The sequence below is a fragment of the Lynx rufus genome, unplaced genomic scaffold (genome assembly GCF_022079265.1).
Source record: "Lynx rufus isolate CCGP_SWC_20201006 ecotype Redwood Valley unplaced genomic scaffold, mLynRuf1.p SCAF_3, whole genome shotgun sequence".
NCBI lineage: Eukaryota > Metazoa > Chordata > Mammalia > Carnivora > Felidae > Lynx > Lynx rufus.
Genome location: NW_025814845.1, coordinates 60,904,235 through 60,922,238, shown reverse-complemented (window position 1 = coordinate 60,922,238; position 18,004 = coordinate 60,904,235). Strand labels below are relative to the sequence as shown.

At 39.0% G+C, this 18,004-nt stretch overlaps 1 protein-coding gene across 1 annotated transcript in view; it reads right to left on the bottom strand.

Moving 5' to 3' along the window:
• The window catches only part of FRAS1 (Fraser extracellular matrix complex subunit 1), a 293,351-nt gene that overhangs the window by 35,223 nt on the left and 240,124 nt on the right, over positions 1–18,004 (bottom strand). Inside the window, exons 57-62 of the mRNA XM_047092267.1 lie at positions 17,361–17,508; positions 9,931–10,136; positions 5,715–5,871; positions 3,328–3,528; positions 1,578–1,765; positions 122–397 (exon numbers count right to left, since the gene is read on the bottom strand). Of these exons, the coding sequence (XP_046948223.1) occupies positions 122–397; positions 1,578–1,765; positions 3,328–3,528; positions 5,715–5,871; positions 9,931–10,136; positions 17,361–17,508 (1,176 nt within the window). The remainder of the gene's footprint in view (positions 1–121; positions 398–1,577; positions 1,766–3,327; positions 3,529–5,714; positions 5,872–9,930; positions 10,137–17,360; positions 17,509–18,004) is intronic.

Below are 18,004 nucleotides of genomic sequence, written 5' to 3'. Positions count from 1 at the left end.
TCATTCATTTATTTCATTCCAAATGCCATGCAAGGACCTTAAGGAATTTGATAAAGTTGTAGTGACAAAGAGAGACACAAGTTTTCTCCCTATGCAACGAGGCCCAGACCCCTAGACCTACCATGTGGTTGACACTGGTAAATGGTGTGTTGTCAGTGATGGTCTCAAAGGGAGAGCGAGCCCCATTGCCATCAGTGGGGGTGGCTACTTCCCAGCTGAACTGCACAGATGACTGGTTGATGCCAGCCTCGCTGCAGCGTTCCTTCATGATGGCATACTTGGGGAAATGAGAGTCACAGGGGGTGACACAAACCAGTGGGTAGCCTGGGGAGGGGGACTTCTTGACTCCTTCCTTGGTAACCTCTTCTACGTGGTCATAATCGGCAAGGGTAACAACCTGAAAAGGAGCAACAAAGCTTCAGCCTGGGCTGGGTGTTGGGATGCTCAGAGAGCTAGGGGTCCCCTCCCTAGAGATCCACAAGATCCCTTAACCGCTAGGGATTCTTTAAAATATAACAGAAGTTTTCACAGTGCTTCGCCAGGCATCCCTAAAAGATACTACATATCAGTGGTGAAGAAGATCTTCCTTTTGCCTGAGCTAAAAATCTTTAGTATCTTGTTAATCTTATTCCTGAATCAGAGCTCTATCACTCATGTGGAAAATACTTTTATTTTCATGCACACTGTCACTGAAGCTATATCATGAGTAACAGTTACTAGTTTAAAGTTGCATTAAAAAATACAATAAATTAAGTTGCATTAAATTGTTAATGATACACAGTAGTATATCTGGCAAAACAAAAGTAAATAAAGGGAGTGTATTTCTTCCATGGTTGAATAAGAGACACATTTTGGAATGATCCTTCTACTATAGAAGACTAGCTAGGGGAGGCTAGAAGACTTATTCTGACTGCCTCATTATTATGGGTTAAGTTCCCCTTGGCAACCTCCAGGCATTTTCCTCCTAACTGTAAAGTCGTTGCGTTCATTGCATACACCCCAACATGGGAAGCCGGGTACTGCACTTTTGCAAATACTTACCTCTATGTGTGTGGCAACTATGTAGGGTAATAGATAGGGGGTAGCATTATTTTTTTTCTCCACTCTTCTAGGTCCCACCAAAGACGTGAGAAGATCAATTGTATTGCACTTTCTGTGTTTATCACACTAGGGTATCAACATGGTTTGGTCTCACTCTTCTGTCAGAACAGGGTTTCTCATCCTTGGCACTACTGACATTTATGCCAAATACTTCTTTGTTGTTGGGGCTGTCCTGTGCATTGCAGGATGTACAGCAGCATTCCTAGCTCCTACGCATTAGATGCGAATAGCGCCTAGTGTGACATCCATTGACAGTTGTGGCAACTAAAAGCGTTATCAGACATTGCCAAATGTCCCGTGGAGGTGGTGGTGCAGGGAAGGGGTTTGGGAAGGAAGGAACAAGACGGCTCCTGGTTGAGGACTACTGTGTTAGAAAAATGAAGAAGTATAGCACCAGAAGTCCTACTTCTGCCAAGTTCTCAGCTACTAGTCACTAGGACATACGAGTAGTGATCCCTTTAGGTCAAGCAACTCACAATGGGTGGCGCTGGCAATATGAGACTCCCTGCTGCTTCCTGGTCTAGAATTGTCACTGTGGCAGTGGTCACATCACCAAGAACTGCTTCCACTGGGTCATCTGGGCCAAGGACTAGGGAGAAAGATTCATGCCATTCCCGGTCTTCATTGGACAGGATCTCGACTTTGAAAAAGATATGATCCACACCTTCACCAAGCACAGAACAAAAAGAGAGCAAAGGTTCTCATTAGGTGACCTCACTAAGACAGTGCAGGTTGGCACTGCTGAGACTTCCTGTTAAACAACGCCCTTTCCTTTTAGAGGTTTTCTATATATATAGTGGCTGCTAATCACTTTATTCCCATCTCAAGTGAGAAATCTATTTTATAGACCAAATTTCACCTGTGGTAGAGACTCAGTATTGCAGATTTACTATTCAATGCCATATGAGAATTAATGGCCCCTGTCTGACACTAGCTGGTAGTAATAAAAATCTATGATCCAAAATACACTCCACCCTGGTTATGAGGATTTTTTGCTTAATTTTTCTTTCCCCTTTACACTTAGGCACGGGATCCTGCATGGCAGTGAGGGCTTGCACACAAGACATCCTTCAAAGCTGTCCTGAGAAGCAGTACCTCAAAGGCTTCCTACTAGGCCATATCTGCAAAGACGATAACATAAAGGTTTGGCAGCCTGGAACGAGGAGGGTGAGAGCTTTAGAAACTCCCTTCCTTTCCTATAAACTGATTCTCTGAGGGTGCAAATCTCCCTGGTTGTAGTTAAGGCTCCCTTCTTCCTCTCCTATAAACTCCTGGGTTAGGTTATTCCCAAGACCTATCTTTCTACCAGATCCTTATGCAGAAAAGGAAAAAGTAAAGACACGTGGAAGAATAGTCCTTGTATGGAGGTGGAGGAAGGGCATCTACGTTTCCAGCAAACACTAACCAGATGTACATGGGATAAAGCGAAAAGCCCTTAAAAAACTCCAGTGGAATGAGAGACATCAGAGACTCCTCCCCCTTCATTTCTGAGGGAGTCACTTCTTCCCCCCACTGGCCAAGACATCTCTGAAAAGGACATCTACCACTGTTGCCCACTTCTGGCTACATTGCAAATGGCTCTAGGATCTGCACCAGTCTTTTTACCTTATGTTGCTCCAGAAAGTTCTGTGACAAAATCTAGCATATAATTCAACTCCTTCTCCATCTCCAACTATATCAGATAGTTAAACAGCCAGCTGTGACCTGAATCCCATCTCTCTCTCTTCCCTGACTCATTTCCATAGTTCTCTCTATACAATAAACCTTTTTTAGAAATCTCATAACAGGGTATCCTGTCTCTTAGCAGATGTTAAACCACTGGAGCACAGAGACTGTGCCTTCTGGATTTTAGTAATCTCTGAAGGTCCCAGCACACTGGTTTGTATCAATATTTGTTGGATCATGGTAGTCATGTTTATTCTTTTAAAATCAACTGCAGCTGTTACTCAACCAAATCATAGGATAACAATAACAACAAAATCCTTTTAAATGAGCCAAAATGCCAAGGATGTTCTGAAGTAAGGGATCTCCTTTTTTCTTTTTCAGAAAAATGCCATTTTTTAAAAAAGATTCCTATAATATCAAATGTGTGCTTAATAAATACTTCATGATTAATCAGCACTACTGTTTTCCTCTTTTATTTTTCTGCTCATCCCTTTCTTCAAATACAAGATATTTGCCTCTCTATTATGTAAAACTCACAGACTGGGATTGGCATTCAATTACCGGGACTGAACTTCAAGACTCGACTCTTGGGGTAATAATCCACCCCAGACTGGGCAGACCCATCGCGTGTGCTACAGCGGATCTTGGATGTCCTGTTCTGATCCCCTCTTCGGATCACCTTGATGTTCAGGACGGCTATGGCATCTGGCCCTGAGGGTTCACGGACTTGATATGCAGCTTCTTCAAACTCAATGGTAGGGGCTAAGGAAACAGGATTAAGAAAAACAAGAGCCAGTTAGAAAAGCACAAAGGATTCCCACCCCCATGAAAACATCTTATAAAGACAAGAGGGAGTTTTCCACATTAGTAAATAGTACAAAGGCACAATGGCTTACAGTCATAAAAATCAATCAGTTTTTACTTCTCAGCAAAGGTTTGGTAAAGGAATTTATTTGTGATACTGCAGGACTTCTCACAGGTTTCTTACTAAAAAGAGTATAGCGGGGGAAATATTTTTAAGCACTTTGAAATGCATCATGTCCAAGTTTCCATCTGAGTATCACAACTCACAAAATGTTTTTAATTCACACACTTTATCAAGGGACTGAGAGAGAGTAAACCCTTGGTAAATACCAACCAATGGCATGAATCAACTCTTTTTCATTTATGAGATATGAATTTCTAAGTTTTATAATTTATCTCATTTATACCCAACTAAACTTTCCAAGTCCATCTCCCATCTCTGATCTTCTGGGTCCTTCCTCCCAGGGCCCTTATGTCTCTCACCCTTAACTTTTCCTAACTTCTCCTAGGTTATTTAGTTAAGAAAGAGTAGTTTTAATGAAGAACCCAAGACTTCCTAACACTCTGGTTTGAGGTGCGATTCTCATTGCTATGAAATGATTAATATGTTGGTTTTAAAAAAAATTTCAAATTGTGCCTTCTTTTCCATTATATTCTTAAGGGGAAGGGTGAGGTGGTAGTGGTGGATATAGTGAGATAAAAAATGGGATAATTGAGAACAATTACAAATTTTATACCATTTCTAATATGCTATAATATTTTGGAAAAATTTCTAGAGTCTCTGTTCTTTCCCTTCTTTCTCTCTCAGAAAGTTAATTCTTCTTAATTGTAGAAAATAAGCTTTATTTGAAACTTTGTAGTTTTAATAAATGCCCTTTGAAACTTAGGAGTGTTACTTATTACCTCTTGAGACTCAATCACTAGGTTTCTGTGTGACCAGGAGAGGCTCACTTCAGGATCTGAATCCGGGTCTTGCTGGGTGAAGGACCAATTCAACTTCAAACCTGGCTTTTCTTATTTTACCCAATGTCCAAGTTAGTCCCCAATTTTATATCAGAAACCCTGAGAGTCTCACTGACTCTCATGTAGATTCTAGAATCTGACAAAATAAGGTTTACAACCAGTTTTGCTGCTTATAGCTGTGTAACTAAGAGCATAAATTATATAAATTTGCTGATATTCAATTTCTTCGCTTATAATAGAGGGATGATAACATCTACCTTACTGTCAAGATAAAATGAAATAAGATAAGATAAGATGCTTAGCATGGTTTTTGATATGCAGTAAATATTCAATAAAAACAGCTATTACTGGGGCGCCTGGGTGGCGCAGTCGGTTAAGCGTCCGACTTCAGCCAGGTCACGATCTCGCGGTCCGTGAGTTCGAGCCCCGCGTCAGGCTCTGGGCTGATGGCTCGGAGCCTGGAGCCTGTTTCCGATTCTGTGTCTCCCTCTCTCTGCCCCTCCCCCGTTCATGCTCTGTCTCTCTCTGTCCCAAAAATAAATAAACGTTGAAAAAAAAAATTAAAAAAAAAAAAAAAACAACAACAGCTATTACTATTTGTAATATTATTATACATTCACTCATTAAAATATCTATTTGAATAAAACAATTATGTCCCAATTTGAAACAGATTTCGTTTTGTTTTCCCTAGTGCCTGGGTCATTCTTGGCTGACACCTGACTAAAGAATTTAAGATTTTTTAGGTTAATAGGCCAAATCAATTAGAAGAAAGCTGAGAAATTAGATTTTTTTCTGGGAAGGTGACAGCATTTAAATTAGTTCATTGGATTCAACTGATTCTGACTGTATATCCAATCTTGCTCCTGAACTGCAACGGCTTAAACAGTTTTTATTCTCTGTCTGCCGTAGCATCTCTGTCCTAGCTTGTAACCATACTCATCTCTTATCTCTTGGCAATGTGGTAGGAAATAATGAGATTAAAAATACCTATAAACTTAGTGGAACTCTGTAGAGGATGATCACTTGGTGCCAACAGTGTATATAAATACTCTGAAATTGTTATCAGTAGGCACTTTTATAGCACTTTCATTTTCAAAAAACACCTATAATTACATTATTAGTAAAACATCAGTTCATGTTCTATCAACCAAAGAATAAGTAAAGATGATATCTTCTATTACCATCTTCATCATTGGATATGGTGATGGTGGCCATGTTATTCTTCCCAACTCTGGCTCCACTCCAGTGGTTTCCAAGAGGGTGGCTGAGATAAACCCTGAATTGTTCCTCAGGCTCAAACATGGAGTCATCATGGATAGAGACGGTACAGTTCTTCATCTAGAGCCAATGTCATAAGATAGATTAAAATTTGCAGTAAAAAATCAGTAGCTTGCTTGGTTTTCCTAGAAAATGATTTTTCTTCTTTGCAGCATCAAAGAGCCAACACAAATTCAAAAGGATCCAAACCATTTCATTTGTAAAATAGAATGTTTAAATCTAATAGTTCGTGCCTGACTGGGACATACCTACATGTGGAGCTTTGTATTAAAACATTCCAAACTACTCTGAATGATCAGTCATGAGTTATGAAAAACAAGATCAATAAAACAACCCACTCCAATGCACCTGAAGGAAATTTGTGCACAGCAAACCAATGAGTATGTACGTGTTATGAAAGGTATATTTCTGATAATGGGGGTTTACCATATGTATTAGGCTTCCTGGAGAGCAAAACAATGGTCCTTTCCCTTGGCAAAAACAGAACAGTTTTTTATTTTACTTTTTTTAATGTTTATATTTATTTTTGAGACAGAGAGAGACAGAGCATGAGTGGGGGGAGGGGCACAGAGAGAGGGAGACACAGAATCTGAAGCAGGCTCCAGGCTCTGTCCAAGCTGTCAGCACAGAGCCCAATGTGGGGCTTGAAGTCATCAACGGTGAGATCATGACTTGAGCCGAAGTCGGACGCTCAACCGACTAAGCCACCCAGGCGTCCCCGGAATAGTTTTATAAGGAACTCAGAAAGGCTTCTTGTTAGGTTGAAGATACCTTTCAATGCTGCAGAACTCTCAAATGGGTTGCCAAATGGTATCTCATCTGAAAACTGTTTAGTTCTGAAAGTCTGAGAATACAATCTAAATCCCTGCACTGTTGGTAGGAATGCAAACTGGTGCATCTGCTCTGGAAAATAGTGTGGAGGCTCATCAAAAAATTAAAAATAGAACTATCCTATGACCCAGCAATAGCACTGCTAGGAATTTACCCAAGGGATACAGGAGTGCTGATGCATAGGGGCACATGTACCCCAATGTTTATAGCAGCACTTTCAACAATAGCCAAATTATGGAAAGAGACTAAATTTCCATCAACTGATGAATGGATAAAGAAGATGTGGTTTATATATACAATGGAATACTACTTGGCAATGAGAAAGAATCAAATCTGGCCATTTGCAGCAATGTGGATGGAACTGGAGGGTATTATGCTGACTGAAATAAATCAGGCAGAGAAAGACAGATACCATATGTTTTCACTCTTGTGTGGATCCTGAGAAACTTAACAGAAGACTATGGGGGAGAGGAAGGGGGGGGGAAGTTACAGAGAGGGAGGGAGGCAAACCATAAGAGACTCTTAAATACTGAGAACGAACTGAAGGTTTATGAGGGGTGGGAGGGAGAGGGGAAAGTGGGTGATGGGCACTGAGGAGGGCAACTGTTGGGATGAGCACTGGGTGTTGTATGGAAACAAATTGGACAATAAATTATATTTAATTTTAAAAAAAAGAAAAAAACCCTTGTTTGACAGAAAGAAATCAAGTGTTTCCCACACTGAATATACTCTATTGAGGAATGTATTCTTAAGAAAACAGAAAATAATGCCAAAACATTTTAGATGAAGCAGTAGCTTCAATACTAGAGTCATGTGATATGAAGTGGGATTACTTTTACTTGAACTATATTAAATCCACTCCACTGCTGTATTGCAAAGGATCTGTGGGTAAAAAGAAGTTTCACTCTCATACTTCTGAGGTCACACTAAATGGAAGAACATCCTGTGAACATTTATAGGTAGCTTGCTAAACTGATGTTAAGCCCCTGAAGAAGTTCCTTTTCCTCTTGATAGAAAGCATACATTTAGTAGTGACTCTTTAGGATATCTTTTTAAAAAGGGCATTATCATGAAGGACAAGTTTCAGAGACAAATTGCTTAGCAAGCCAGAGAAAATGAAGATTCCAAAGTGTGCTTATGAATAATGATAGATTGTCATGTGGGTAACATATAGATGATTAGACTGTATTTTCTTAATAATTTTATTAAATTATAAACTGTCTCTTGGATAGGCAGAGAATTCTCTTTTGAACTTAAAACAAATACAGACATGTAGACTCAAAGCTGAAGATTGTATCTGCAGTATTTGTGTGTGTGTTTAAACACATGTTTCAACCTGCCACCAGTAAAATCCCCCCACCCCCCAAATATAACTAAGACAGGTTTCTATGAGTCATGAATCTATAAAAGACCAAGAGTCTCAGAGAAGGAAGATATCAGTTTTTTTGTTTTTTGTTTTTTTGGTAGTAAAGATGAACAGAGGAAGAATCTGCAGTGACTTGGGATGGGTAAGATCATGTAATACTAAACTTCAAAAAGACTAATCATAAGGCAAAAATTTGGTATGTTTGACTATACCAAAATTGAAGACTTATGTTCAACTAAGAACACTGTGATCAAAGGTAATAGATAAGTGACAGAATGGAAAAATATGTTTACAATATTTAAAATGTCTACAACTGGCAAGGAATTAATGTTTATAATATATAACAAAGACTGCAAATCAGTAAGAAAAAGACAGCAATACAATAATAAGGAACAAAGCACAAACATATTTACATAAGAGGAAACCCAAGAAGCTACCAAGCATATAAATTGGTACTAACTGGAGGAATGCAAATTAAAATGACACTTAACTTTATACATGTTAGATTAGCAAAAAGTTAAAAAGATGAGTAATGCTAGGTGTTGGAGAGGTTGTAGGATTACAGCAACCTTCATGCTACTGATAGTGACTTTCTGGAAGGTATCCTGACCCTATTTTTTCAAATTAAGCACATACATGGCCTATGGCCCAGCAATTTTGCTGCTGAGTGTATATCCAAAGGAATTGCTACTCAGGGCTATAAGTGGACATGTATGAGGATATGCATTGCAGCATTATTTGTGGTAGCTGAGTGTTAGGAGGTGGCTGGGTGCTATCTGTGAGGTTCCTCACAGTCTATTGTTGAGAAGGGATGGTTAAAATGTACTAAATGCACATTATGAAATATTATTAACTAGCTCAGCAACAGGTTAAATGTGTACATAAGTGATGTGGACATATATTAAAATATATTACTGAGTAAACACAGTAAAAGTTTGAAAAGGATACAACATAGTAGCAGGTTTATAAATTAAAAATTATGCATATAAAATAAGAATTTTTAAAGAACAAATATAAATTAAGAGGTACACATTAAACACAATAGATTGATGAGTTCTGAGGTGGAGAATGGAATGTGGCTGGAGAATAGGCATAAAATAAATAAACAAAATAAGAGATGGGCCTTGAAATGACTAATGAGAGGGAACAAATGACTCAATCATTTGAAATTGGTATCCAAAAATGGGGAAATGTGATTCTCATTCAATATACACTTTGACATATACTGAGGTTGCAGGCTTTGATTCTTTTTTTTTTTTTAAGTTTATTTTATTTATTTTGGGAGAGACAGAGACAGAGACAGTGAGCACAAGTGAGGGAGGGTAGAGAGAGAAGGAAAGAGAGAATCCCAAGCAGGCTGTCAGCGTAGAGCCCACCCACTGAGCCATCCAGGCTCCCCTGATTTTAATGCAGCCATATTTACTGACGGGAGTTTCTCAGGAGTTTCTATGCCCATGTGTATATACATTGCTAAGAAAAGAACACTCCACTGCCTTGAATACGCTCAATGTCTGCTTATTTGGTCCTATACTATTGGTTCTATACCAGAATGTATGTTGCCCTGAGACAGGGGCCCAGGTATTAAAGAACTGTCTCTTCCTTCTCTAGATAACATTGGTGGTGTGTTCATCTCATGTAGTTGCAAATTCCAAGGGACCTCATTCATTTGATTTTGCCAGATTCCAAAACAGTTATATATCATTTAAATTCCTAGTTCAACCAATGATATATGTATTTATTTGGTTGTAAGTAGGATACAAAGAAGACAGCCACATAGGACAGATGATAGTATTACAAAAGGTATCAACTAGTAGAAGAATTCATAGGATGATCAGAATTTGTCAAACAGACTTCATTATGGACAAATAAAGGCATCAAGGAAAAAGAGAATCTGATCTTTCAGCTATCATGAATCCACTTACTTTCTCTCCTTTCAGAAATGTAATCCGTGAAGAGTCTGAATTTCTTCTCTCCTCAAAGTCCTCCATGACCTGAGCAGAATGGCTCTGGGTATAGCACCTCACTGAGGACTCATAACTCAGGTCTCCACTCCGAATGATGGGCACCTGCAGGACACCCTCCTTCTCCTTCACCAGGAGCAAATCCTTGGCAAACTGCATGCTGGGTACTGGGGGAGCAGAAGGAAAGATGGAGGCATCATTAGTAGGAGGCAAAGGGAAGGTGGCCATAGCTCTCAGCAGCCCTCAGTATCCCTCAGCAGCCACTTGGCAGGAAAGGTCTATGAACGGCCATCACAGGCTGGCAAATCAGAGACAGTAAGCCAATTTCAAGGCATGGTTGCTCTCAAGACAAGGGAACTGCTTCCACTGTTGAGTGTGCTTCCAATGAAATAGAATCAGTCAATTCTGCATCTGTTTTCTCTCAGATGCAGGGTGCAGCCCCCATCTCAAATGCAGATGAGTAATGCAAGTAAAGAAATGAGCCAGGTATAAGAAAACTTTTGGATTGAGACTTGAGTATGCAAAAGGTTTGTTTTCCTTCTGAGGCTACAAAAAGGAAAGGAGCAGCACAAACCTCATGATAAATGGCCACTCACATCGGTCCTGGGACAGGGAAACAGTAGGGAAGAGTGGGGACATTGGTAAAGAGGAAAGTTCAGGCCTTTTTAAAGGGGGTCACCCCTCAGCTCCAGTCTTTTGTTGGCAGATATCTTATTTTCAGATGAAGCCAGAAATCTGGATTTGTATGTTGTATCTCCTAAACTTTTTTTAAAAAGCAATCAGTTACAATAGTAAAAAGAAATTCCATATAGGCCAACCTCTTTGGACCAAACAAAAGACATCCACATGCTGAATTTGGCCAGTGGGGCCCCAGTCTGTGATTACTGCCATAAAATCACCTTTTCTTTTATAGCTCACTTTTATGGTCTCATTTGACTTAGGAAAGGACCAGGGCAAAATTGTGGTTAGAAACATGGGCTCTACAGTAAACAGGCCTGAATTTCCACCCCAGTCCTGCTACCTATTAGCTGTACGATATAGAGTAATTTACTTAGATTTTATGAGTTTTTTTTTAATATATATAAATTGGAAATATTACTATCCAACTTATAGAGTTGTTGGAAGGACCAAATTTAATGAAATAATGTATGCATGGTGCTCAACAGAGTATCTGGCGCATCACAGGCATTCAAATTTGGTAGGAATTATTATATTATGATTTGTATTGCCCCCAACTCCAAGTTTCTCAATAAGAAGAACCATTTTTTCTCTCCTTACTTTCGACAATGGCTACAATAATGCTCCACATTAAGACATGTCCTGTTCTGAGACTCACATCTTGTTGATTGCTGGCTATTTATTTCTTAATGAACAATACAGAGAGGTAGTCCCTCCAGTCACATGTCAGAGTCACCTGTGGCAGAAGCTGACCCTAAAACTGTAGACTGCTATTTCCTTGCTGTGTCTTGCATATGCCTTGCCACACCTGAAAGGAAGGAACCGAGAGGTGAGGACCCAGCATTCTGCAAGTCAATATGTAAAGAGCTCTGTTTGCCTCTAACTTGCCCACTGCTCAGAACAGTTGGCACTAGCAAAAACAAAGCAAACTCCTTACTTAAGCTAAACCTAACAGTTGCCACTTACTACCAAAGAAAAACCCAGAAGATACTTCTTAAAAGAACAGTTCACCTAACGGAAAAGTAACAACTTTGGCATTAGGACCCAAATATTAACCATTTAGTGTTCTGTCATCCAATAAAACAGTCTGTGCTGTTGAAAGGTGAGTGGCAAAGATGACCTAGCATAGAAGGACAAGAAGGAAACTTGTTGGCAGGTAAAAAGCAACACAAGCAGGAAAGCTTTTCTGCCCATGACAGATTATCTAAAGCTTTGGATTGATTTTTTTTGCAGGCCCAAAAGGCATCAAGCCAGATGAGAGTTCAGTCTCTCATGGTAATGTTTGGGTTTTGTCATGTATTCATTAACCCAAAATTCTTCTTGAGCTGTAAAAGACTCCTTTTTTTTCCTCCTTAACAAGATATTAAACTGAATTCACTCCTTCCCCTATCTGGAAAAAGGAGAGAGAGAGAGAAAGAGAAGGGAAGTAGGTGAATATTTCTCACAATCACCAGCCTGCCAGGAATGGTCTCTGCCTTTATGGGAGCCCCTAGTCTGGTTGGAGACTGAGGCAAGAGACAATGGAAAGACAATAAGGTGGGTTGGGGAATAGATTTGTTTACACGGGTTATGGCATACACAAAGGAAAGGCCCAGCCCAAGTCAGGCACTATGTTAAGGGCTTCCATACATGTGGAATCTTCTTAACACCCCAACTATAAGCAGCAACACTGTTCTCAGGAAGTAGGAGCACTATTCTCATTTATGCCTGAATGCAGATTCCTTCTCCTTCCACACCATAAAATGGTGATCCATGAAATGGTGATTCCTCGTGGAGGTTCACAGGCTTGCACTAGGTATAGTGCATTTACTGTCAGCACATGCATCGTACACAGCCTAGTCTGTAGTTATCTCATTACTGGTGTTACAGTCTTGTGTCCTGAAATAAACTGTGGGACTCTGCTCCCTGCTCTGCTGTAATCCATACAGTGCTGGGCACCAGTCTTAGACTGCAAAATATGCGCTAAATGCTATTATTCAATAATCTTCTTAGTAACTCACAAAGTAGGTGCAAATGTCACATCCTGAAATTTGAGGGCCTCTTTATGGGCAATGCTTAGATTGGAGATTTAGGAGAAATCCTGCTTCCTATTCTCTTGAGTTAGAGTAGGTAGGATATTGTGCATACACAGGGGTGTGATAAGATTGCAGCTACAAGGCCTTTCATGTCTTGCTCAGCATTCCTCTGGTCCATACTAAAGTCTAAATCCAGGTGCCAGAGCAGAAGAAGAAAGTGAAAATAGGAAAATGTTCTGAGATGAGCTACTTAGATGATTTATGACCCCAAGATCACCCTGTGGAAAAAGATGAAAGACCGAAGATCACTTTGGAAGGCTGAAAGTTGACATTATAAGAATACTGAGTGACATCAAGCATCTAAAACTGCAATGTGAAAAAGTTAGCACGGTAGGGTATAAAATCAGAAGACTGGACTTGGATAGAACAGACCTAGGTTTTAACTCTGGCCCTATCACCTCCTCGCCATGTGACCCTAGGCAAATTATTCAACCTGTTTCATAAATTGAAGAGCTTATAAAGATTAGAGAGAAGGTAAGATCTTTCTACCTTAATGTGCACATGGAGGAAACAACAAAAGTTAGCAATTCCTAGGAAGAAGGATAGCCAATAGATATAACCACTGAACACTACAATGGGTTACTGAAATAGCTTTGGGGATTTCTTTTTCTGGGATAAATTCTTGACTAAATATAGTTTGTTGTAGCCTGCCTGAAAGATGAGAAATATTTTAACATAAGCATTTTCTAAGTTTGCAACCCTAATGTTCATCAATAAAGCATGAAGAAAAATCCAAATGGAAATGTTTTCTGTTGATCTAGGGCAATGAGTCTTGTATGTGTTACTGGAGTCCCACTGGCAAGTATGATAAATTACAGATGTGTCAGGAAGAAAAGAAATTAACATGTAATAAAATCTACTATGTGCCAGGTACAATGGTAGATATTTTCACATGCTTTCTAATTTAATCCTTATAATAACCTTATTAGGTAGGTATTTTCATTATTTATAGATTAACAAAATTAGGCTCAGTAACCTTATGTTGCTAATCTAAGGCCAAAAATTTTAAAAAGTGGTAGGGCTGGAATTACATTTTAGGTCTTCTGATTTTGCATTCCCTTTCCACTCCATCAGAAGGAAATTAAATACCTTTCATGTAAAAGCATTAGAAGCCTTTTCAAGAACATAAAGGATAACTGAATGTCCTTTTTCTTTTTAGTGAATGAAGAAAAAAAAAACATATCCCACAGATTCTACTATTGCACCAAATAGGACTAATTCGTATAGCGCAAAAAGTATGAACTTGAAGCCAAAAACTTGGTCCCTCTTTGTATGAGATTTTGGGTGTTTACTCCCTTGATTCTAGTCTCCTTATCTATAAAATGGAAACAAGTATAAAACCATGAGATTATGAGCAAATGAGAAAACTCTAGTACATCACTCTGTAAATTCTCAGGTAACATGAAATATAAAATAGTATAATTGTTATAATCTTGTTCATAGTTATGAAGTTACTATTTTATGAATCACAACCCTAAATGTAAAACTTAAAACTAAAAAAATTCCAGAAGAAAACCCAGGAAAAAAAAATCTTTGTAACCCTGGGTCAAGCAAAGATTTCTTAGATACAATATTAAAAGCATAATCCATAATAAAATTATTGGTCAATGGGACTATTTCAAAATGAAAAACTATTGCCTTTTGAAAGAACAAAAAACAAGCAACAGATTGGGAGAAAATATTTGCAAAACACAAATATTTGTCCAGAATTTGTAAGAATGTAATAACAGGGGGAAAAACAACTCAATTAAAAATGGGGAAAATACTTGAATAATACTTTGCTAAAGAAGATATATAGATGGCACATAAACACCTGAAAAGATCTCAGTGTCATTAGGGAAATGACTTTCAAAACCATGAGACACCATTATCCATCTACTAGGATAACTAAAAAGAACTCGCAGAAACCTAAAAACACCAGATGTTGGCGAGGGTGTGGAGCAACCAGAATTTTCATACACTGTTGGTGGTAATGCAAAATAGTCATAAGCATTTTGGAAAACAGGGTGGCAGTTTCTTAACATACAATCAAACAACCCCACTCCTAAGTACTTACTCCAGAGAAATAGAAATGTATAGTCACACAAAAAGCTATATGCAAACTTTTATAGTCATTCCAGTCATAACTGCCAAAACCTGGAAACAACTCAATTGTCATTCAACAGATGACTGGATAAACAGGTGACTGGATAAACAGGTGATTGGATAAACAGGTGAATGGCTGAACAAATTGTAGTACATCTATATATTTGGAAACTACTCCACAACGAAGGAAATGAACTACTTATATATGTAACAACATGGATGGTTTTCAAAGGCAATATTCCAATGAAAGAAACCAGACACAAGATGCTATATTACATGATTCCAATTATATGACATTCTGGAAATGGCAAAACTGTATAGGCGAGAAACCATCAGTGGTTGCCAGGGCTCAAGATGGGGAAGAGGTTGGCTACAAAGGGGTATGAGATAATTCTGTAGGGTATTGAAACTGGTCCACATTTTGATTGTGGTGGTGGCCACGCCACTGTGTGCATCTGTCAAAATGCATAGAACGATACACTAAAGAGGGTAAATTTTAATTTATGTAAGTTAGATCTCAACAAACCTAGGTACAAAATAAGATATAATTTTGGACATTTTCATTATATACATATTGTGGGTATTATATGTATGCATATGTTTTATAGATATTTCTCTTGAAGGTACACACAACAACAACAACAACAACAAAACAACAAAAAAAAACTGGGTAAAATGGTTGTCTCTAAGGAGAACAACCAGAGGGTTGGGAGACAGGGGTAGAAGGTAGACTTAATTTTCATAGTATACCTTTATTGTCATTTTTTAAACTATATAAATAAATAAATTATTTAAAAATAACTGAAAGCATTAAGGATCACCCTACTGGCTTCCTGTTCCTTTTTCGGTGGCTTTTCACTCACTGAAAGAGTTTAATTATGGGCTCTATCATCAACTACGGAGATGCTAATGAGGATCCTCCTGAGTTAGGTAGAAAGTTTGACCAGATCTTCTTTTCCAACTCCGGCATCTGACAATTTTTTTTTTTAATTTTTTTTTCAACGTTTATTTATTTTTGGGACAGAGAGAGACAGAGCATGAACGGGGGAGGGTCAGAGAGAGAGGGAGACACAGAATCGGAAACAGGCTCCAGGCTCTGAGCCATCAGCCCAGAGCCCGACGCGGGGCTCGAACTCACGGACCGCGAGATCGTGACCTGGCTGAAGTCGGACGCTTAACCGACTGCGCCACCCAGGCGCCCCTGTTTTTTTTTTTTTAAACTGAGTTGAATCCTCAGCAGCTTTTTTTTTTTTAAGTTTTTTTATTTTTGAGACAGAGAGAGACAGAGCATGAATGGGGGAGGGGCAGAGAGAGAGGGACACAGAATCGGAAACAGGCTCCAGGCTCCGAGCCATCAGCCCAGAGCCTGACGCGGGGCTCGAACTCCCAGACCGCGAGATCGTGACCTGGCTGAAGTCGGACGCTTAACCGACTGCGCCACCCAGGCGCCCCTGACAACTTTTTTTTAATGTTTATTTATTTATTTTTGAGTGAGAGAAAGAGAGAATGCACGTGCACACCAGTGGAGGAGGGGCAGAGACAGAGGGAGACACAGAATCTGAAGCAGCCTCCCGGCTCTGAGCTGTCAGCACAGAGTCCATGAGCCATGAGATCGTGATCTGAGTCGAAATCGGCCACTTAACCAACTTAGCCACCCAGATACCCCTACCATCTGATGATTCTAAATTTCATCCATGCTTTCCAAGAAATAACTGTCCTTTCCTGGTCATCATTCTGTTACTTAGGTTAGCTCTTCAGTGGAGACTGATATTTTATTCATATACTTGTGTCTATTCATTCTTGTACATCATCCACAGGACTGCCAGTGTCAGTTTCCTCCAACAAAAACCACACCACTCCTCCACTTAGAAGCACTCCTCTCTGCTTACAAATTCCTTAGGCTGCAACATAAGACTTTTTTGAACTGGACTCCAACCTGTCTTTCCATTTCATTTCCTTCATTTCATTTCATTCATCTCCAGCCAGGCTTAAAGCAAAAGTAAGCATCTCACTGCTTTCCAAGTATCCGTCTTTCAAATTTTTATACCTTATATACACTATATCTGTCCATTTGACAAAACTTTGTTATTACGCATTAGATAAACCCCTAATGCACCCTAAGACTGTTTAAACATCATGTCCTTTGTGATATCTGTGATTCTTCTACACATATTTGCTGTTCAGTCCCCTCTGTTCCCATAGTACTGGATTTATAGCATTAGTAGGTCATTTATATAAAATATTCTAATTTTTCTGTTTAAAGGTATGATTCCCCCAACTAGACACTAAGCTTCTTGAGGACAAGGCCCAAGTCTTATACATCTTTTTGTGCCTAGCACAGTACTAGAAACATGAATGTTTATTTCTCCTCCATAATTCTATGTAAAAGAGTGTGTATACATGTGCTCTCACACACACACACACACACACACACACACACACACGATTTATTTCTTGAACGAAACGTGGATGAGTTCTAATGTCATATACTTGGAAGATAAGGAAAAATAGAAATGTAGTCTGAGCCACCACCTGGCATCTCCAATATCTTACCATCCTGGAATGTGTCATTAATTGCAATGACAGCCTGGAAGGGTTTGGTCAGTTCGGCCCCTTGTGCTGAGCTGAGAAAAACCACAAATGTCTCCAGTCCTTCAATTACTGGATACTGAGTGTCATCCAAGATAGTCAAGGTGCAATACTAGAAGAAAAATCATGATGTTAACTAGACTTACTGTGGTGATAATTTTGTAATATACACAAACACTGAATCATTATGCCGTCCACCTGAAATTAATAGGTTATATGTCAGTTATATCTCATTTTTAAAAATAACATAAATATAAAAAGAAGAAAAATCAAAGCAAACCTTATACAATGTCCAACACACAACACCCATCTGCCTTTGGGAGAGTAGGACAAAGGTGATAACTTGCTTTCTCTGGTGGTCTTATAGTAAGGTTTTTTAATTCATAAAATTATAATCTCTTTATTAAAAACTCTTAGGTGTTTTGTCTCTAGATATTATCACCAAACAAGTGTAGTTCCTATCCTATATCTGTGGTGCTGGATATTAGATGCTGACAATGTCACTTGGAGAGTTTATAGAAGATCGCTCTGCATTCACTCTCTTGTTTGCATGTTTGTGTTTGTGAATAAAGGGAAGACAGTAATATTGTAAGTGGGGTTTAGAGCCC